Here is a 22,990-nt window from a genome sequence, read left to right as displayed (position 1 = left end):
ATTCAGGGAATTAATTACTTAAGGCAAAATGTAAGCAGACTTCCTTAAACTCTGGGCGATTTAAAGCTTAAAATTTTGTATGGACACAGGAATATATGTCCTTTTTGTGTCACTGTGTTCCTATCAAATTAGGAAATAGTACCCAACCTTGTTTATTCATTTCAAACTATTTCATCGAGAAAGGATCACGCAATAATATAAAATTTACCAGACATGAAGTTGAAATTCATTTCTAGTGTGAGATTTGAGGTTTTTTACACATTTACAGACTACAACTAAAACAAACATGCTAACACTTTCAAGTTACAAACGTCCAATATCAAACTGACTTCACAATCATTAAATCTCAAGGTCAGGGTGTTACAGACAAGGTCATGCTTAATACACTCAGATTTACAGAAAAACAAGAAGAGAAGAAGATTTCAGATACACTTTTCATTCTAAAACAAATAACTATAATGTACGACATTGTATAAATCAAATAGCATATACTTGAAATGTTAGGCTATATTTTTTATACAACGTTTATCTGACTAATAAAGTTTGAGAAAAAACAAACGATAAAACATTCAAATGATTCAGCATGATGAAGCAAATTAAAACATTGAAAAAGTTTCAACTGCAATGGGTTTTTATAAATGCGTTTGCAAAACATTTGACAAATTTTAAATATATGGCGCCCAGTAGTAGTAATGATATAAAAAGCAAAAATGGATGTAAAAGATCTATAAATAAAGTAAAGTGACAACATTCCCACTCAAACCACATACCGAACTTATACTCCTATTAACCATCGGTGTCTGAAACAGGTTTATATATTTGTTATAACCATCAATGTATATAAACACCAAATACACCAAAAAAATTATTTGAAAATAAGCAGCAAATTTTAAAATACTCAAACTAATTAAATAATAATATATATAATATATATAAATGATGATAATAAAGCAGAATTCTTTTTTTCTTGGAGTAAAAATTTCACAAAAACAAAGAAATTTCAAGACATTTTTTGAAAAAAATCACAATATCATGAATAAATATGAAAAAAATTGTTATTTGGACTAAAGACTTAACCATATTTAGGTTAATTGTGTGTATTATTTGGTTGTTAAATTCATGTATTATTTGAACTTTACTCCTAAATATAACTGATTTTGTGTTTTTGTAATTATAACTCCTTACTATAACTGTTTGTTTGAGAATCATGTGATTTTTACTCCAAACTATTACTATTTTTTATTTATAATGTGATTTTAAACACCTAATTATAGCACTTATAACAATTAATTTTGTGGATCTTGTGATCTTTACTTTTTCTGGAACTGTTACCATGTGATTTTGACTCCTTATTGTAACTATCCAGTTATGAAGAAGGCAAAAGAAGAGGGCAACAAAGTGTTGATTGTCTGAGACAAGCTTTATATAAATGGAAAACCGTACAATAACACAACAGCGTCCAATAGACAAACAACAGAATATATAGATGTTCTTTTTAACAACAAATCTTTTTTAGCAACTAATAGATCCCCACCAATACTACCAATTCGAGAAATGACTCTGTCAGTGATGAAAATATGACACTTTGCTGCTAATTTTGTGTATCCTATGGTTTAGTGACAATGTATCTTTACACCTCATTGTAACTGTTAAGCATGTGCAGCATGTATTGCTGACACTTTATACTGTTGGTGTATCTACTTCTATATTTAGTAACACAAATGACCGTTAGTAATGCTGTAGTAGCATACAGAATATAAAGTGGAGACAACATGTATTTACCTGTACTACCTGAAACATGTTAAAATATCATAAAGTGGCAATTGTACTTTTATACTATCTTTTATATACAAGGTGGCATAGTTGGTACGCCTATCTGAGGCCTTTCCTTAACAACAAAACATGTTTTTATATTCTTGGCAAATTTCTTTAACTGCAGTGTTAATTTGACTTGTAAACTTCCCTCCTTTGTAATAAAATCATCATAGATGCATAAGTTATAGTTTTTGTACTCCAGATGCATGTTTCATCTACAAAAGTGACATGTAGGGTCTTTCACAAATACTTTAAGATCCCCTGTTTATTTAATAAATAATGTACTGTTTGTTTTAACATCCTGAAATTGTCTGAGAAAGTTTAAAGTCGTATCTATGTACATCAGTTAAAGCTCACACTGTTAGAATCAGATAATCTTCATCAATGTAGTAGATATTATTTATGTATTAATTGGAAAGACTAATAATAAATAAAACAAATATAATCAAACTGAATTTATCTGTATATGTATAATTACTAACCCCTCCTGTCGGCAATAAGAAGTTAGCTGTAGTGTGCATCTGTTTTGGTGATTGTGGAATTTCTTTCTTCCCTAGTGCCATACTGACTATTGATGTCATGTGAGTCTCAGGTCCAAATACATGGATTGGTACTCCCAAGGTGTTACCTTATCAAAAACACAAAATATTACCCAGAGGTCGCAGGAGTCATACATTAATACAAATATATCTCCTCTCCAGAAGATGCATACATTACAGAGGGGAAGACATTATTTAATATCACGTCTACATACAAATCTAATAATATACATTAATCAATTATTTTTTCAATTTACAATTTTTTTGTATTTCTTAGCGTAACTTTAAAATAGGATGCTATGAAAGTTTCATCTTTAATTGTTAAGTCAGTTGCTACATTTCATACATCTTTTAAAAATAGTATGGCAGTCAGTTTTATTTAGACTGGAGCTGAAGTTCTTAGGAATAACCAATACTATCAGATTATTACATGGCATTTTTCATATCGCATGTATTATCAGCCCTAGGTTCAACCGAGGGCTGATAATACATGCGATATGAAAAATGACATGTTATGATCTTTTTATCATATGCTTCAACAGTAGAGAAAAATAGCAGATTCATATATTGATCCTTCTACATGGTTCCCGAAAAGAAGTTGAAAGAGTAAAAAGTTCACGGACGTCGGACCCAAAATTTGATACATTCAATATGAAATCTTTCTATCATATGTCTCAACAGAGAAAAAAACACATTTTAATATTGACGAATCGACAAAAAATAATTCAACAATATACATAATGAACATTGTTTGGAAAAGTCAACTTTTTTAAAGTAACTTTCTAAATTTTGTTTCAGAAAAACTTAAAAACTGCATATATTTAATTTTTTTTTTAATTTAATTTAATTTAATCATTTTAACCCTTTCAACGCTATACACGGCATATGCCGCGATGACGTACGCCGTTCGCCACTGCTATTCGCGGCATATGCCGCGATGAAAAAGGATTTTTCATAAGGACTCTTAAACCATTCGGTTTTCATTCGGGTTCTCTCTAATTTTTCCTCGTTTGAATCTAGGATATGCAAGGTCTCATTTGCGCTTGAAATCCCGACAATTTTTATAGTAAAATCATGCAGTAGAAGGAAAATAGAAGGAAAATAAAAACAAATATTTTGACAAATGCAAATGGCGGAAATCGGAAACGAAGCTGTAAATATGGAAAAATTTCAGCATTTCCTTGGCGAAACTTACAACGAGGATTAGTTAAAAGGTTTCTTGTTATCTCAATGTGTTTATTACATAAAATTCGTGTGGGAAATATGATTTGATCGATCATTACGAGACGTAGAAAAAGGGGGGAAAACGGAGGTTGACTGAAATTTTTTAGGACGGAGCTATTTATTTGTGCCACGATTACATAAAACGTTATGTATGGTACAATACGCTACGGAATCTGGCAACTGGTGTCTTCTTTACAATATGGCAGATAAAACAACAAAATAAATGAAGACTAAAAGTAGTTTTTATTCAAAATTCAACACAAATGTAATAAATTTCACCTTTTACCTGTTAATTACCTGAAAACGCAGGTAACCTGATAAAAATTTCAGTAAAATAATTGCCTAACATTACAGTTCATGCTCTCCTGAGCATTTTTAATGCAATAACTTTCTCTGTATCTCATATAATAAAAAAGATACAGCAGTCTGAAAAGGAAAATACTGTTCTAATGAATGTACTAAAAAAAAATGCAGCAGCAGCAGCCATTTTTCTATTTTTTTGTGTAGCGTTGAAAGGGTTAAACAATATACTTTCCACTATTCAAATAATTGTTTTGTACACTACTTTGTAATGTTTTTCACTAAAAACGTAGCTTTGAGGTGTATTTTCCGGAATGCCATGTGATATCGTTACGGAAAGGCATGTGATAACAATCAAAGCATGTGATAAACTTTTCATATCAGCCCGCTAAGCACCAATTCGAAAAATATGGAAAATACTTTAATTTAATGCTATTATCATATGGTAAAAATCATATGTTATTTAGTCTAAGTATATGATAAATGCATTTTACACCTGGATCTCATTTGTTTTTCTCTTCATTGGACTAGATAATATATTAGGTACCACTTAACATCATGTGAATGGGGTTACTTTTTGACAAGATTTTTCTAAATGTCTGCTTCTATTTGGATGTGCACTTCTTCTTCATATTCATATTTTTATAAAAACGCATGGTATTTTTTTAACTAAATCTATAAACATTGATTACCTAATTCTCTCATTATTCTTAATCCTTCCTGGTAATTAGGTCCTGCCCTTCTAACATATATAGCCACCTTTCCTTCTATTAATTTCTGTTGGTATTCTCTCAAAGCTCTAACAATACCCTACAACAATGGACAATATAGTCAAAACAGCATAGAATTAATCCAGAAATTAATAAGTGTAGAATACTATTTAAAAATGCACACGGTACCAATAGCTAAAAACAATCTCTTATACCATATATAACAAGAGGCTGTCACAACGACAGCAAACCGGATTTATTAACATTTATTTGTGTCCTGGCAATATCAAAAGAACCGTTACTGATTAATGGTGAAAGTGAAAATCCATTTTGTCTTCAGTATCAACATATTAAAATTTGAAAAGCTTAGATTGAATGGTTCATGAGTAAATGCAACAACGTGAATGGAAACGCCATTTTACGATCTTTCAAGAACCATAACTCCTGAACAGTAAAAGTCAAAATCGTCATTATTGAACTTGTGTCGAGATTACCGCGGGATTACGACGTTCCTAAGTTTGTACATTACCATTGGCGACGTTGGCGACTTCAGTGACATCGCCATGGGCTCTTTGAGTTGTTATTAAAAGTTATGGCTGAACAGACGTATTTGTTTATATTAGCGAAAAATATCCTACTTTTAACCTCCACAACTTGACCTCTATTTTGTCATCAGTAACAACATATTAAAATTTCAAAAGCTTTGGTAGAACAGTTCATGCGTAAATGCACGGACACGACTGGAAACTCCATTTTTCAATCTTTCAAAAACCATAACTCCTGAACGGTAAAAGTCAAAATCATCATTATTGAACTTGACCTCCATTTTGTCATCAGTAACAGCATACTAAAATTTCAGAAGCTTTGGTAGAACAGTTCATGCATAAATGCACGGACACGACTGGAAACTCCATTTTTCAATCTTTCAAGAACCATAACTCCTGAACGGTAAAAGTCAAAATCATCATTATTGAACTTGACCTCCATTTTGTCATCAGTAACAGCATATTAAAATTTCAGAAGCTTTGGTAGAACAGTTCATGCATAAATGCATGGACACGACTGGAAACTCCATTTTTCAATCTTTCAAGAACCATAACTCCTGAACGGTAAAAGTCAAAATCGTCATTATTGAACTTGACCTCCATTCTGTCATCAGTAAGCATATTAAAATTTAGGAAGCCTGACCTCCATTCTGTCATCAGTAAGCATATTAAAATTTAGGAAGCCTGACCTCCATTCTGTCATCAGTAAGCATATTAAAATTTAGGAAGCCTGACCTCCATTCTGTCATCAGTAAGCATATTAAAATTTGGGAAGCTTTGGTAGAACAGTTCATGGGTAAATGCACGGACACGACTGGACACTCCATTTTTCAATCTTTCAAGAACCATAACTCCTGAACGGTAAAAGTCAAAATCGCCATTATTGAACTTGACCTTCGTATGGTTGTCAGTAATAACATATTAAAATTTCATGAGTGAATGCACTGACAACATTTTATTGCTGCCTGCCCGCCGTACATCCCCAAATCAATAACCGACATTTTTGTCATAAAAATCCAGTTAATAAAATCAATTACAAACGAAAGTGAACCAACGCCTGGTGAGTCTGTAGTACGGTAGAGTCCATAAAGTGGATACCCGAGGGTATGCAGGGTCGTTATGATAAAAAACATAAAATGTAGAGAGTCTTATAACAACAACACTTTAGGGACTGCTGCAGAAAATTTATTGATCGACATGTTTCGGTGCCTAGGGCACCGTCATCAGGATAAAAACAATACATAAAATCATGTTGAAGTACAAAATCGGGTTGTTAAAATTTAAACGTCACAATGTTACAATGGTAAGTAACGTTATTAATAGCAACGTACTGAAAGTGAAAGTGAAAGTTTATTGTAAGTATGTAAATAAACTATAAAAAGAAATTAAAATAAAATGTTTTTGTTGTGAAAATGTTTGTTAAAATTATTCTTTGTTTTTATGCTGATGACGGTGCCCTAGGCACCGAAACATGTCGATCAATACATTTTCTGCAGCAGTCCCTAAAGTGTTGTTATAAGACTCTCTACATATATAATAAAATATTGTTGTGTTTCTGGTTTCTTAACACACAATTAGATGTCTGAATTTTTGCCTTGTTGGATTGCTATCTCATTGAGTTATGCCTATAATGCCTATTTGAAAGATTATACTTGTACATTAAATTGTGAAAGATTAAAAAGTAGGGTTCTCTAATTTTTGTGCTATTTTCACATTTCCTGACCAGTGTGAAAAAAATATTTCTCCTCACAAGTCAAAAATCTGTTCTCGGCAAATGATTGGTTGAAATTTAATTGTGACTTTAAATTTTCTTGTTTTCTTCTGAATTTTCTTATTGTGACGTCATGAAAAAAGGCTACTATGTCTGATGATGTCACATCAAAAGTACACAACTTTCCTTAAATCTTTAAAAAGGAAGGATAAAAATCAGATTCCACCACTGTAACTCGTGTATTACGATATTTCTCCACTCTCAAAAGTTAAATTTTAATTATTTAAAAAGCTTGGCAAGCCACATGCTTTAAATATTAAAATTTAACTGTCTCGAGTGGAGAAATATCGTAATACACTTGTTGCAGTCTACATTTCTGTAATGAAGAATAAAGCTTGACACAATTTAGTGTAAATGGGGGTGATCATTATTAGCTGGGTTTTTTTTCCCCTCACTTTTCGGTCTCATCGTTTATGGTTTGTTATTTACATTACATATGGTTGATACAATAGTAAAATGTTTTACCTTAAATGTGGCAGCTACATTGGTAAAGTTAGCTATTCCTCCTCCTACTATTAATATTTTACCTGTAATAGAAATCATAAATATCATCATATAAACAGCAAATCAAAATTGTCATTAGACCAAGTTCTGTGTTAGTACATTCATCATCTATTGTTGTTTTCTAGGTGTTAATATCTATACAAATTAACATGATGGATTTCTTCTTTCGCTACACCAAGTAACATGCCAGCATATGGATATGTTTTGCCATTTCGCTAAGCATTGCAAGCTATTATTTGACAAGGTGTTGTTGTTTGCTCATTGTTACTAACTATTATAAGACTAAGTTACATGCCAGCGTATTCATAAGTTTGTTCTACACTGGGTGTAACTATTTATACTAACCATCTGGATGGATTTGTTCTGTCATTAGACCCAGTAATGTATTAGCATATTCATAAGTTTGTTGTTCGCTGGGTGTTACTATTTATACTAACCATCGGGATGGATTTGTTCTGTCATTAGACCCAGTAATGTATTAGCATATTCATAAGTTTGTTGTTCGCTGGGTGTTACTATTTATACTAACCATCAGGATGGATTTGTTCTGTCATTAAACCAAGTAATGTATTAGCATATTCATAAGTTTGTTGTTCACTGGGTGCACCTGAATATTCTCCATAGTTTGCTAACTCTGAAGTTCCTCCTAGATCACATATTGTATCACTGAAATTAAGTTTTGAAAGCATATCAATTTTCATGGCATCAAATGTTGTCAGTTTTGGGAATTCATATAACGTTTGCTAATCTATTTTTATTGTGAAAGATGTGTTTGATGCACTGTGTAGTCAATAATAAAATTCACACAACTTGTTTGGACTCAAAAGTGTTTCTATAGGTTACATAAACACTTTATTTTAGTCTGTATGTTGAGCACTAGATTTCTTTTCTTTTTATGTAGTAAGGATGTTTTCTCATTGACATATATATTGTTTTACTTTTAATGTTGTGTTGCTTCCTCACTGACATACTTAATTTGTTTTTTCTTATTTTTGGGTAGCTGTATGTATCTCTTTTCTTTATACTATGAACAGGAGTAATTTTACATCATATTTAAACTCATTTAATTACTTCTCATATTTTCACTTTTGCTTATCAATTTCAAACTTCTTTTGTAGTCACAACCTAATTGATAAAATTTGTAGAGAAACTTACGCATAAATAACTGAAGCTCCACCCCCAGCAACCATTGTCCAGATCCTTCCAGATTTATTCAGAATTGTTAACTTTAATGATGCTCCACTTTTGGCATCTAACTCGGCTATGTAGGCTTCCTGTAAAATAAAATTTAGTGTAGACATCATTAATAGAAGAATAGACTACCTAATTCATCTTTCAATTTTTGTAAAAACTTAACAGGTTTCTGGTTGGATGTTAAAGTAAAATTAAATATTAGTAACTTTAAGTGCATATATCCTATTTCTTACATATATAGAACAGTTTTTGGTCTCATTATTGTACTGAACATCAGACAGACTTTGTGAATCTATCCCTATTAGTTTACCCAATGTAAGTTGTGCATCTCATAAAATGGTTGAAATTCTACTTCTCCTTATTATTTAAAACATAATTCATTGTTTTAAAAAATAATTACAATTATTAACTTTTTCATCTTTGTTTACCTCAGGAAGTGCATCTCTTCCAAAAGGAGGAGGGAATTCTACCTCTCCCCATTTAGCTTTACATAAATATTCTGCAGTCTGATCAATTTTAGCCGCCAAGTCAAGAATGTAGATCTTTCCTCCAGTGAAAACTGAAAAAAAAAAGAAAAAAAATTACGCTAAAAATACTAGTTTAAACCCAGCTTAATGAGCATGTGTCCATCTGATGTGTGGTTTTATTCAGCCATGTCTTCCCCTTTAGGGGATATGGTGTTGAAGTGTCCAACTAGGCCTGATGTGTGGTTTTATTCAGCCATGTCTTCCCCTTTAGGGGATATGGTGTTGAAGTGTCCATCTAGGCCTGATGTGTGGTTTTATTCAGCCATGTCTTCCCCTTTAGGGGATATGGTGTTGAAGTGTCCAACTAGGCCTGATGTGTGGTTTTATTCAGCCATGTCTTCCCCTTTAGGGGATATGGTGTTGAAGTGTCCAACTAGGCCTGATGTGTGGTTTTATTCAGCCATGTCTTCCCCTTTAGGGGATATGGTGTTGAAGTGTCCAACTAGGCCTGATGTGTGGTTTTATTCAGCCATGTCTTCCCCTTTAGGGGATATGGTGTTGAAAGCAGCTTATTATTAATTTTGTAAAGCTGATTCCAAACTTCTTTAGTCTTTGGAACATTCAAGGCTTTAGTTGTAAATAAGTACCAGTATTTTAAAAACTGAATTTGGTGTATATTACCCCAAAAAAACACAAAAATTAAACCCTTCTCCATATTTCTTGATAATCTTACCTAGTGGATTTATTTCTAAGTAAGTAAAATGTAGATCTCTATATGTTGTGTATAATGATACGATAAACTTGGTCAAACATCTGAAAATAAAGGAAAAAAACTATATTATTCATTTCTTTAAAAAAATATATCTTACTATTTGGTATGGGTAATGCTAATTGCTGAAGAACTTCTACATTATTTGGTCTCTGTTGTCTTATTTTTTAATAGTAACAGTGATAATACACCTCTAATATTATAGGACACATTTACATTATACTCACTCTTTACTGTTATCTGGAGCCTTGGTCAGTAATACAGATTTAATTTTATCCTCCGTTAGATCGCTTCCTACTGGTACTTCCAACTTAACAGCCTGTTATGACATAAAATATTCTCTTGTTAAAGCTCTCAAATTTATTTTAACAACCTGTTTATAAAATTAACATCCATTTCTTTCTAATTTAATCATTCATATTCTTTATTTTATCATACATTCATGCAATCATAAACTGACCGGATATACAATTATTGACATGTTAAAAAGATTTTTTGTGATATTTTTTATTAAGTAATTAAAAATTAAAATTGTATGTTAAAAGTAAACTTATTACCAATAGAAATGAAACCAATATCTGTTTCATTGCCGTCAATGTTAATATCAACAGAAAGCCGCTTTTACGTTGTTCCCAATAAATTTCTCTATGTTTCAATTGAAAATATTTCTTTCGGTCGTTACCGGTCACTGTAACTAAAGTACTTTGCATATTCGTATATTTTCTATGATTATTACCTGCCAATTCTCATAAACAGAAATTGAAAGGGAAAGCAAAAATCTTTGTTTAAAGCAATGTAGTGTTGAATAAAAATCGCACACTAACTTTCCTTTAAACCCTCATAACTTTGTCATTTCTTTATCTTTTTTCACCGTAGACAGATGATTGATTTTGAAATTTTTCCATATCATAAACACCTATACACGGCATTGTTACCAAAAATACACCTGAACTTTAATGACCCAGTCACTGATAACAATCATGTGACATATATGGGATTTATCTAATAGCCCGAACTTCTGGCGGTAACAGCCCAGTACATCAGAGGGCCATGTCAAGTGGGTGATAAACATGTCAGTTTCTTTATAATTTTATCATTTTTCTCTGATTGAACTGCTATCCTGGGGATGCTTATTTTGTATCAAGCAGAGTGTTCACTTTCCTTCTGATATAACCTTCTTGGTACCACTCACCTTAGCATCAACATCACCAATATCAATTCCTCCTTCGTGGTGAAATAAAATGGTGTCTGCTGTACGATGGGAATAGATACATATATAAAACTCTTCATTCTGTAAAATACAGGTATATGTCAGATATAATTCAAGTATCTAATTCTCAAAGGGGCCTCAGATTTATGTGAGAAAGAATAAGGGTTAACGCTACATTAAACAAGAATGTGTCCATAATACATGTATGCCCCACTCGCACTATCATTTCCATGTTCAGTAGACTGTGAAATTGGGATAAAACTAAATTTGGCATGAAAATTAGAAAGATCATATCATAGGGAACATGCGTACTAAGTTTCAAGTTGATTGGACTATAACATCCTCAGAAACAACCTCAACAAAAACTTTAACCTGAAGTGGGACAAATGAATGAATGAATGAACAGAAGGACGAATGGACGCACACACTAAAAAACATAATGCTCCTAAGTGGGACATAAATACAAGCAACATAAGTTTTGAAACTGTTCTAAAAAGTGCTGTTGGTTGTTTAAAAGTCCATTTTTTTTCCAGATTTTGAATATCTTTATGGGAATATTAATACATGTACAAATGCAATACATTTCACACCTGTGTCTTAATTATGAAACACATGTTTCACCTGGTTTCTTGTCACATGTATAAAATATTTAAAATGAATATCTACAGAATAAGAAAACATGGTTGTGTATTTGAATAGCTGTAAATATTATCATATTATGCAGAAGATATTTTTTTGTTATGACTGCACTAGCATGTTTACTGAAAAGACATACATTTTCCTAGAAACATTGTTGACATTTTTACCTGTTGATGTTGTACAAATGGTTCTATGATGAAGTTCTTTAGTCTGCCTTTGCAAGCTCCAATCTATGAAGAAAATCAAATAAAAAATTACAAAATGAAAATAAATATAGAATTTTTAAAATGAAAAAAAAAAAAAAATAATAAAAAAAACCCATTTACTTTCTAGCTGCTTAGTATTATTAAAGTACCCAAACCTAACACTTTATGGTAATTTAAGAATCTTTAGTAAGAAGGCTCACATACCCCAAAATCTCATATAAAATCAAGTATATGGGTCAATTTTTAAGAAAGTCTTTTACATTTGTCCTTTTGGGGCCTTTTATAGCTGACTATGCGGTATTGGCTTTGCTCATTGTTGGAAGGCTGTACGGTGACCTATATTTGTTAATTTCTGTGTCATTTGGTCTGTTGTGAAGAGTTGTCTAATTGGCATATATACCAAATCTTCTTTTTTGTATACAGTGTCCGATATCCCAATGAAAAAAAAGTGTATAAAAATAAGATATGGTATGACTGTCAATGAGACAACTCTCCATCAGGGACCAAAAGTAGTAGACCTATTGCATACAGTATAAGAAAAACAGACCAAAACACCAAAACTTAACTATAACTAATGAACCATTGAAATGAGGTCAAGGTCAGATTACACCTACCAGTTGGACATGTACACCTTTCAATTGTTCCATACACCAAATATACTAGACTATTGCTTATAGTATCTGAGATATGGATTTTACCACCAAAACTTAACCTTGTTCACTGATCAATGAAATGAGGTCCAGGTCAAGTAAAACTGTTTGACAATCGAGAGGACCTTGCAAGGTACGCACATACTAAATATAGTAACCCTATTACTCATGATAAGAGAGAAATTAACATTACAAAAAATCTTAACTTTTTTTCAAGTAGTCACTGAACCATGAAAATGAGGTCAACGACAACAGACATGTGAAAGACGGAAACTTTGTAACATAAGGCATCAATATACAAAGTATGAAGCATCCAGGTCTTCTACTTAATTATGTGTAATTATAAACAGCCAGTAAGATGCCAACCAATACTGGAGAAGGATAAGTTTAATCTTTGTCTCTGGACCAGTAATTACAAACAGATTCTTAACAATTAATCATCCTAGTTAAACCGTAATAACCAGCATGGTACAAAATCAATGCTATCAGAAACAAACCTAACTGCTTGTATCGGAAATCTTAAATATGTCTTTAATTTTATATTTAACCAATTATAGATTTTTGGAAGAAAGTAACAAATCTTTTGCTTAATTAACTGAATCAATATTTGTAGGTTTGTTAGTGTAGTTAGCTATAACAAGAATGTCTGATAGGTTCTAGTCATTATAGGATTAATCAATACACTTTACTTTTCCTTCACTGCTCACAACTTTTTTACAACTCTTAAATAATTGGTTTTATTTAGAATAAAACAGAAGTCTATATTTGAAATAAGGAAAAATTTGGCAGGTGCTGTGATATATACTCAATATATTGTATTTGAGTTCCAGCTTAAGGTACTGAATTGATTATGTACAGAATCAATGTCCATTTGTTTGAGAATCAAACAAGGACAGAAGTTGACATCCCTTAAGTTGGTCATTAAATCATTATTCAACAAATTGATGTTCTTATATAATATTTTAATCAGACTGACTAATCAATACTTAAAGTGGTAACTGTTTAATCAGACTGACTAATCAATACTTAAAGTGGTAACTGTTTAATCAGACTGACTAATCAATACTTAAAGTGGTAACTGAACATTCAGATACACCAAACATATGCTCCATAAATGTCCACATGTCTAGGTCATAAATGGTTTAGACTTTAATGTTGAAGATTGTATTATATTGAATGTTAACTCTGCTTTGTGCTAGACTCATCATGCAGTCATATTTTCAAGGTCAGTGTACTGCCATCAACAATGAGCAAACCTCATACTGCACAGTCTTGCTAGTTCTCAAGAAAACAGACCACAGAAAGACATGTCAATTTACACAGACACATTGTTCCGACCCACAGCTGACCAGTTTATACTCTCAATGTTGCTTAGCAAAGACAGGAGATGCCAATTTTTTAGTCTTTGGTTTGATCAGGTTGGGATCACACCCACGACCTCCCCACTTGATGTGGTGTTCTTCAACAAGACTTATGAAGCAGTTCCTTTATATATGAGGAATGCCTTAGAAACCCTAAAAATATCTATTTGTTATACTTACAGTAACCACACTTTAAAAGTATTACATAAGGGAAAGACTGTTGATAAATTCTTGTATGATTTCATAAGCCCTTTACAGAAAACAATTCATAAACCCTGGTGGACAGTTTAATCAATCCAAGGGCAATAACTAACAAATAACGTTTTATCTTCACAAAGTGTTTTACATATATCTTCGAGAAATGAAAGCTTGAGAGGAAATACAATGCAATTTGAATTGACTGTATAATTATTATTTCCAAGGGGCATTACTATTTTAAAAATATTAAATCTAGCACTGACTTACACCTCGTCTGAGACATTGCTTATTTAAATAAAGGCAATAGTAGTATACGCTGTTCAAAACTCGTAAATCTATGGACATATTTAAACATTGCTTCTAAAAGTGCTTACAAGACTGGCAGACATAAGGTATTTCTTTGCCCCCCAACTGTTTGCTTTGGGACAAATAAGAGAAGCACAAATAAAAGTGGTATGATATATGGACAGACGCTTGTTTATGATCATAAGATAATATTTAAAAGTAAAGTTTGTAAAACAAAATCCTTTTTCGTATATCCTTTATAAATGGGCTTCGGCAAGTTTTTTTTTCAGATAATATATTAGCCTGCGACTTATAGCAAAAGTAAGCGAGATACTGGGTTCTGCGAAACCCTTACAATTTAAAATCTGAATACATCGGTAACCGATCTCCAGCTAGGGAACATGAATAAGTATATTCATTGAGGTTCAATTATTGACTTGCAAGTGCACAACTCATCAACCAGGTTTCTCAGCTTATTTTAGTAAAATGAAACCAGATTGACTGCTAAAAAAATACAATTTCACCACATTATTTTTCTTAATGATTTAACAAAAAAAATATATCTTATTTTTTGTATATCTCGTAAATAATGATCCTATAACAAAAAGGTACATTTTAGGCTGATCACTTTTTAAAAGTACTTACTGATCTTCTATAGTTGGTATTACCATAACTTTTGATCAGCTGAATCTTATTACAGCTAGCATTGTTTTAACAGTTAGTAAATAGGTGTAAAAATGTGTTTTAAAATTAGTAATTACTGGTAATAACTGGGCTGTTTCAGGAATTACTTGTATTTACTGCTGTTTCAGGAATTACTTGTATTTACTAAGTGCATCGGGGATTACATGTAATTCCTAAATTTTAGTAATTACATGTAATTCCTTATTTCACCTATTTACTGTAACATATATATCGTTCAAGATTCATTTCTTTCCTATGTATTCTATTTTTAAGAAGATAACTGCAACTAGTATGTGTATTCCCTTTTCCATTCTCAATTTTTACAGAGGATGACCTTGAGGTCACTCCGATGTATTGTTATCGCTTAAATTTCCGTCATTCATAAATAATAGTCAAATTAGTTTTGGGTTTTCAACACCAGTGAAAAAAGTGCATTTTCATACTGCGATTTCTGTTCTCCGGTTGTACGATGTTTCAACAAAATATGGAATCTCAGTTGTTGATTTAGTGGTGAAAATTTGACTGAATTATATCTTAATAAATACGATTTTATATGTTTAATTGGTGTTTCAGAAAGAGGTCAGGTGCTCTTGTTCATTCATAAAATATCGTTCATTCATAAATTTATCGTAAAATAAAAATCACTACACAGGTTATACGTGTAGTGTAAATGATAATCTGTAATCTAAAAATAGCGGTCTCACTAATAACGACAAGAAGAATTTTAGCGACAAGAAGCGTCAAGAACGGACAAGAAGAATAAATTAAGCGACAAGAAGACTATTTAGCGACATGAAAACTTTTCGTATCGCATGAGGATGACACATATCAAATGAACAATTATGTGTGGGACTTAGTTTTAAGAAATGGTGTCAAAGTAACACTATGAAAATATTTTTAGTAAGCTGAAATATATATTTATTTTTTACATGTTTATGTCTTGTAAGTTATTTTATTTCTGTCCCATTTTTCAACATTAGCGTCTCGAAAGGTGAAATGTTTTAACTGAATGGTTAATTTAAATTAATTATGAAAATTGTTAAAATTAAATAAATAAAATTAAATTTTCTGCAGCAGTCCCTAAAGTGTTGTTGTTATAAGACTCTCTACATTTTATGTTTTTTTATCATAACGACCCTGCATACCCGGCGAGGTATCCACTTTATGGACTCTACCGTACTACAGACTCACCAGGCGTTGGTTCACTTTCGTTTGTAATTGATTTTATTTTTTATCGTGAACCCCTGCATTCCGTAAGGAAACCGCCGTTGCAACCAGCGCTAATCATACTAGCCATTCGCACACAGTAAACAAAGTTGTATTTTGTTGAGGCACCCACAGGAACCTTCCGAGAATGCTGCCATCAAACACAAGAAAAGAAATAGATAATAACGGACCATCTTAACCCAATACGAGCCTTAAGGAGGAAAAGAACAGTGATAGGAAATTATTTCTCTCTTACAGAATTAATTTGAAATTAAATGCACCCGATTTCGTATTCTTTAAATTCAATCTGAAGCTCCCGAAAATATGGTAATCAAACATACAACCCTCGAGATACAACCATTTTTACAGAAAACTGGCCATTCCCGATAGTTTGATGAACGATACATAGTTCAAATTCAACATATAGACTAGCGATATTTATACTTTGTCCTTTACTCTCGGCGACCGAAACATTTTACAGCATTCCTGACGCGATTGGAAGCAGTACCTCTGGCCAAGGGAAGCCAGTCGAAATGGTACGGAATTGCTGATAAAATGTCGTCTATTTTGGGGAAGAAAGTTAACAGAACACACAACCTATACAGTCTATACACAGCCTGACAACTTATTGTATTATTCTTTCCACGATGCAAGAGGAGAAACACATGTTGGCAGAATAATTTTAACAAACATTTTCACAACAAAAACATTTTATTTTAATTTCTTTTTATAGTTTACTTCCATACTTACAATGAACTTTCACTTTCACTTTCAGTTGCTATTAATAACGTTACTTACCATTGTAACATTGTGACGTTTAAATTTTAACAACCCGATTTTGCACTTCAGCATGATTTTATGTATTGTTTTTATCCTGATGACGGTGCCCTAGGCACCGAAACATGTCGATCAATAAATTTTCTGCAGCAGTCCCTAAAGTGTTGTTGTTATAAGACTCTCTACATTTTATGTTTTTTTATCATAACGACCCTGCATACCCGGCGAGGTATCCACTTTATGGACTCTACCGTACTACAGACTCACCAGGCGTTGGTTCACTTTCGTTTGTAATAAATAAATAAAAGTAATTATTGCCCAGTTACAAACACTACCATGCAGGGGATAATCCATAATTACCCCCAACTTTAGCCTGGTAAACTTGTTGTCTCCTTGTGAAATATAAAACATATTAAAAATGATTTCCTGCTTAAGTCTTTTATTGATATAAAGTCAAAACCTTCTTGCTTTTCACTAGACAACCATGTCCTGTCAGGTTTAATTCTTATATATGTAGATGAAAAATAAAAGTCCCCAAAACATTAACATGGCAGCAATTGCTTTTACAGCCTTTAAGGCTTTGATTTTTTTTACAGAAGAGTGTCCACCATGCACTTGCACTGCACTATACTAATAGTAGAATAGAATTATCATATACAAATAGATGAAATTTAGATATACATGCAATCGTAATATTAATAATATATATAACAACAAACCAGTGTATTCTCTACGACTATTATTATATAAGTATAATAGTCCAAGGTATACTGATTTCTTGCACTACAATATAATAGTTATTACGGTGAGGTTGAATTCCTGTCATTTATTCATCATCCAAGCACGAACTTGTATCAGAAAAAAATATCTCTGTAAATTAACCCAAGTTTCAGGTATAGAGATGTGATCTGTTTCTGTGACATGTGCTTTTGACCATCCACAAGAACCTGCGGTCATCCGATGTTCAGTACTTCAGTACTTTGATATGATGAGTTATTACAGATCAAAGCACAAAAAATATACCACTGAGTTGACTTCCAAGTTTATAACTTCATAATGTTATATGCCTTTATTTTTATAAACTATGTTAAAATACTACAAATATAACTAAAACTAATTATATAAAGCCATGCTAGGCTAATGTAATTTGTGTAATGTTTTTGCCTTACATGAAATTCTTTGCCTAGTTTGTTGCCCAACCATTCTTTGATTCCATTAATATCAGCTCCAGCTTTAATCAAACCAAGTTTCCCTCTTCTCTTTATCAACTGATCTGGTTTACATACAAGCTTCTGAAAAAGTTATTTTTACCTTTATAACAAAATGACATTATTATCATGATAATAAATTAAACTATAAACAATATTGCTAAAACTAAATATCGGTTTTCCGGTTGGCATTTTTTTCTAGGAAATTATTTGGAAGAAATACAAATAAATCAAAAAGCAATCTTATCCCTCACAAAAAATCTGATATTAGTATGTGTCAACAATGTTCCAAAAATATAAAACAATTAAAGAAAAGGTAGTATTTTCTTGGTTCTTTAAATGACCTTCTTTTTTGAAGTGACCTATTTAAGGGTATACATATTGTAATACAAAAGAAATCTTATATTTATTCTTCAAGAATTTTTGACAAAAGGTCAATTAAAATATATATAAATAAATATATTGCATGTATGAATGCACATTTGAAATATGACGATAAAAAGACATAATTTTTGTTTAGATATATCCTTCAGTTTGCTTTTGGTGATTGAAGTAAAAACATTCAATTTTTATATTTTGATACATAAGATTTCCAAAGGAAAAGATAATTTCATGATATTTTTGCAGCATGTTTCTTTGACTATATATAATTCCATAATCTACGAACTGACAATAAATACAAACTATTATAATCATGGTATTGAGATTATGCATTTATAGGTGACAGAAAACAGTAGACAACTTTCTTGTCTCTAAATATATATTTAAAAAGAAATAACAATTCTGACGTAACATTATTATTGAGAAAAGTGAATGTCCATATGTGTTTTGTTTTAGCTAATTGCATCACACCATTCTTGCAAAAGTTGACGACCCCTTTTAATTTTCCCCCCTCTTATATAACATCACAGTATATACTTATGCAACAAAGCAATTTAAGCTTACAACCAACATATGTATGACAGATTTACATAAACAAGTCACTACAATTTATCATTTTAATTAAAATTTAATGGTGACAGAAAGGTAATCATAGACCTAATTTACATTAAGTCACATGGCCTGTGGTCGATTTCTTATGCTTACATAAATGGCACGTGTATGTCATCACTCAAAATTATATAATTGGAGATGATGATGATAGCGACTTTATTTTTCATTTCAAAAAACTGTTCAAAAAAGCAATAGAAAACCAACCAGTTACTTTTGGAAGGGTTACTAACTGTCCCTGCTAATGTATCCTATTCCATTATGCACCCTTAGTATATAATCTGGATTCATTATTATTTGTGGGATACCAATTTTCATGAATTTCATGGGTAAGGGTGAACCATGAAATTTAAATGTTCAACAAAATACAAATCTTCTATATGCTTGAGTGAAGACTTTTGTAAAACCGCCAAATCAAATATCCACGAAAATATGATGTTCCCTCAATCCACAAAATTGGAACCAACAAAAATAAATCAATCAAGAGTAACATGAATTTATTATGAATTAAAATTCTGTATGACCTTAAACTTTACAGTTCATCTGTAGTAACTAAAAATTCCAAAATATAGAAAAAACATGTACAGATAGAGATTTAAATGCTGAACAAATAAAAAAACCAAATAACAAACTTTACTAAATATTTTTTATACTAAAAGTTTAAATACATAAATTATAAACATTTTAGACCTAAATATGAACAAACATTTTGACAAACCTCTGATTCTAGCCACGAATGTTGTGATGTGAGGGATTCTAAGTCAGTATCTTCTTTAACTACAGCAAACTTGTTCTTTACAGATCCATTGAGGAATTTGTTGAGTAACTCCTTCCCCTTGGCTTCACTAATAGCTTTGGCAGACATACTTTACTGCTGGAAAATAATAATGGGGTTGTTAGTTAAATCCCCTCCGAATTCAAAAAATATTTCATATTCAATGCTTTAAAGTTCCTGGTATCAAGTATCCTATAACAATGCATTTGTATAAGATTTAAATAATAAATTGAGATATATATATATATTTATATACTTTATTTCTTGGAAGTAGTATTAAAGATAAAGGTTAAATATTCATTCACTGAAGTCTCTACCATTGATTATTGCTGTTTATATCCTAAGGTCCTTTTAACATCCTAATTTGACAAATAAAATCAACTTGTGAAAATATTTTGCCCATTGCCAGTGAAAATTTGCAGTGTGATAGAAATGTATTTCCATTTAATTTCAGTGATAGACTACTTTGGAATATTGAGTCAATATCAGGAATATGTACTTGGATAGTAAAATTTCTTTTAAAAATACATTTATAAATAACAAGTTCTCAGTAAAACTTATTACATTTTTTCTGTTTCAAATAACTGAAGCAATATTATCGAAAGAAGATAATTTTACAGAGATGTTAATACTATTTAATAGTATTGTTAAAACCAACTAGATTGGCTCTCCAACATATATTTGTCAACATTTTTCACTCATATCAAAATGATTTCATTTTCTTTTCAGAACACACATTAAGAGACTTTAGACTTTTGGTCAATGTGAATGATTAAAAAACATTGCACAATACAAACACTTGGTATGTTAATAAAACATTGTTATCTGTACATGGTACAAACAGAAAGTTTTCTTCCTGGAAATAAATCAATTCCTAAATCAATATGTAACTGACATTCATATTTGTACATTGCAAAATACAATCAGTCCTAACACAGATTAATATTTTACACCAACCTATATCACAGTATCATGTTATAAGTCAGATATATTGAAGAAATTAACTTATAAACATGATAAACATGATTGAAGACTTTTGTTAAAATGTTATTTTTTAAGTTTCAAATTCAAACTTTTAGAAACAAAATACGGAATATAAAAAGATGTGAAATCTTCCCTTAAAACTGTATTGAACAAATTACAGACCTTCAACTTGTACAACTGATACTTTCTGTTGTATGGATAAAATACCTGAGAGTGTCTTACCTATACCTATCTGTAATAGTTATCATACAAAGTACATGTAGACGTTGAACACCTATAAATCAGGTATAAATCAGGTATTCAGCTGATCAGGAACACTTACATTTTTATTGTTATTTAACCTTGTCAAATAAGCATGATAATTAATGCATCAATCTCTTTATATTGTTCAGGAATACAACCTTGGTTTGATCAAATGAAATGGTCAAATGATAAAGAAATATAACTTTACTTTAATCTTTCCTTTTCCAAGGACATAATAATATAACTAATATACATGATACATGTCCTTGCCTATTCAAATAGTTTGATATAAATTACTATAAAATCACCCATGCATAATTATTGATATATTTTTGAAAATAATTCTTCTTCTTTATCCAACAGTTTAAACTACTGTCCAGTACTGATAACTATATCTATTTAGCAATAGAAACAAATAAGCAATAAAACTTTTGTATTTAAACAAACTTTTAGTGACTTCATTAATAAAAGAAATCCCAAGGGTACAAAAGTTACTTCAATTCTTGTGGCATATATATATGTCTCTGAAAAACGATTCAGGACAAAAAAGGAAGTGGACCGTGAAAATGGGATAAAATCTCTAATGTGGCATTAAAATTAGAAAGATCATATCATAAGGAACATGTTTGCTAAGATTCAAGTTGATTGGACTTCAACTTCATCCAAAATTACCTCGACCAAAAACTTTAACCTGAAGCGGAACAGACAGACGGACAAACAGACGGACGAACGAACTAAACAGATGGACACACAGACCAGAAAATGTAAATGGGGCATAAAAATTAATAACTGTGACTTTTGCATATTACTAAAAAGTCTTTATTTCATCTTATCTATCTTTTTTATCATTTGTAATCATTTGAATTGAGATTGTTTGATATTGTTAAAACAGTCTCACAACAGATATTTAATTCTAACTTCTAAGACATTTAAATACAAAGCTTTTTTCACTTAATAACTGAAGAAACCAACAATAAACTTATCCCAATGTTGATACTTATAACCCCAGTAAAGATTGTTTGATATGTACATATGATTATACAATGCAGGATATCTATAACAAAAGAATCAGAATACATCTAAATAACAAAGAATTACTAAGGAAAGAATGTTACTAATAAATGCATCCTTTAAATCTATTTAAAAACTTATTAGAGCTATAGATCATTCCATACCTGTCTGTAAATGTTGGTGGAAATCCTAACAAAAAGTCTACTTAAGAGTTAGACTGTTAGACTGTTCAGTTAAACAGAAATGTCACTTCACACTTAACAAATCCATTAGAGATCAATACAGGAAATCAATCTACTATCTCATTCATCTATAAACAGCTGCTGGAGACAATCAGCTGATAAGGGTCAATATCTAGACCATTAATGAGGTTCTGCAAATCCTAGGGGTGGGTTAGTAATCATTTACTTATTATTATTAGGATCAATTTTATAACCTTGAGCTATTATTTGCAAATGATAATTGACAATGAAGACTCATTTAAGATTCAAACCCCTGAAAATATTAAATTCTAAATATAGGAAGTCTTTTGTTTGCAGATGACCTTATAACTCAAATAATTCAGCGCCCTCTATCCACTACTTTTCTCGAATGGAGTGATCGAAGTGATCGTAATATAACGACTGGATTATTCGGGTTAATGACCTTATCATATTATCAAGTTACTGGTTGAGTTTAAATACAAAGAAAATAAAAACAATGATCATTCAGCCAAGAACTTAATG

At 31.3% G+C, this 22,990-nt stretch overlaps 1 protein-coding gene across 23 annotated transcripts in view; it reads right to left on the bottom strand.

Annotated features, from left to right (window-relative positions):
• LOC139513830 (ATP-citrate synthase-like) overlaps nt 1-22,990 on the bottom strand; it is a 54,723-nt gene that overhangs the window by 26,409 nt on the left and 5,324 nt on the right. For 8 of the 23 annotated variants that reach the window (XR_011662521.1, XR_011662520.1, XR_011662522.1 and 5 more), the window contains exons 2-14: nt 19,971-20,126; nt 18,224-18,346; nt 11,855-11,917; nt 11,031-11,129; nt 10,066-10,157; nt 9,803-9,882; nt 9,031-9,161; nt 8,564-8,682; nt 7,938-8,074; nt 7,370-7,431; nt 4,571-4,688; nt 2,298-2,443; nt 771-800 (exon numbers count right to left, since the gene is read on the bottom strand). Coding sequence is in view for 15 of the 23 variants with exons in the window: in XM_071302661.1 (XP_071158762.1) it covers nt 771-800; nt 2,298-2,443; nt 4,571-4,688; nt 7,370-7,431; nt 7,938-8,074; nt 8,564-8,682; nt 9,031-9,161; nt 9,803-9,882; nt 10,066-10,157; nt 11,031-11,129; nt 11,855-11,917; nt 18,224-18,346; nt 19,971-20,117 (1,347 nt within the window). In the remaining 8 variants the exon portion in view is untranslated. Of the gene's footprint in view, nt 1-770; nt 801-2,297; nt 2,444-4,570; nt 4,689-7,369; nt 7,432-7,937; nt 8,075-8,563; nt 8,683-9,030; nt 9,162-9,802; nt 9,883-10,065; nt 10,158-11,030; nt 11,130-11,854; nt 11,918-18,223; nt 18,347-19,970; nt 20,127-22,429; nt 22,745-22,990 lie in introns of those variants that run through there. The other 15 variants (XR_011662524.1, XR_011662523.1, XR_011662525.1 and 12 more) reach the window with 5 other exon arrangements.

This window comes from Mytilus edulis, chromosome 2 (assembly GCF_963676685.1).
Source record: "Mytilus edulis chromosome 2, xbMytEdul2.2, whole genome shotgun sequence".
Taxonomy (NCBI): domain Eukaryota; kingdom Metazoa; phylum Mollusca; class Bivalvia; order Mytilida; family Mytilidae; genus Mytilus; species Mytilus edulis.
Note: the sequence above shows the minus strand (reverse complement) of the source record. Positions and strands in the feature narration are given on the sequence as shown.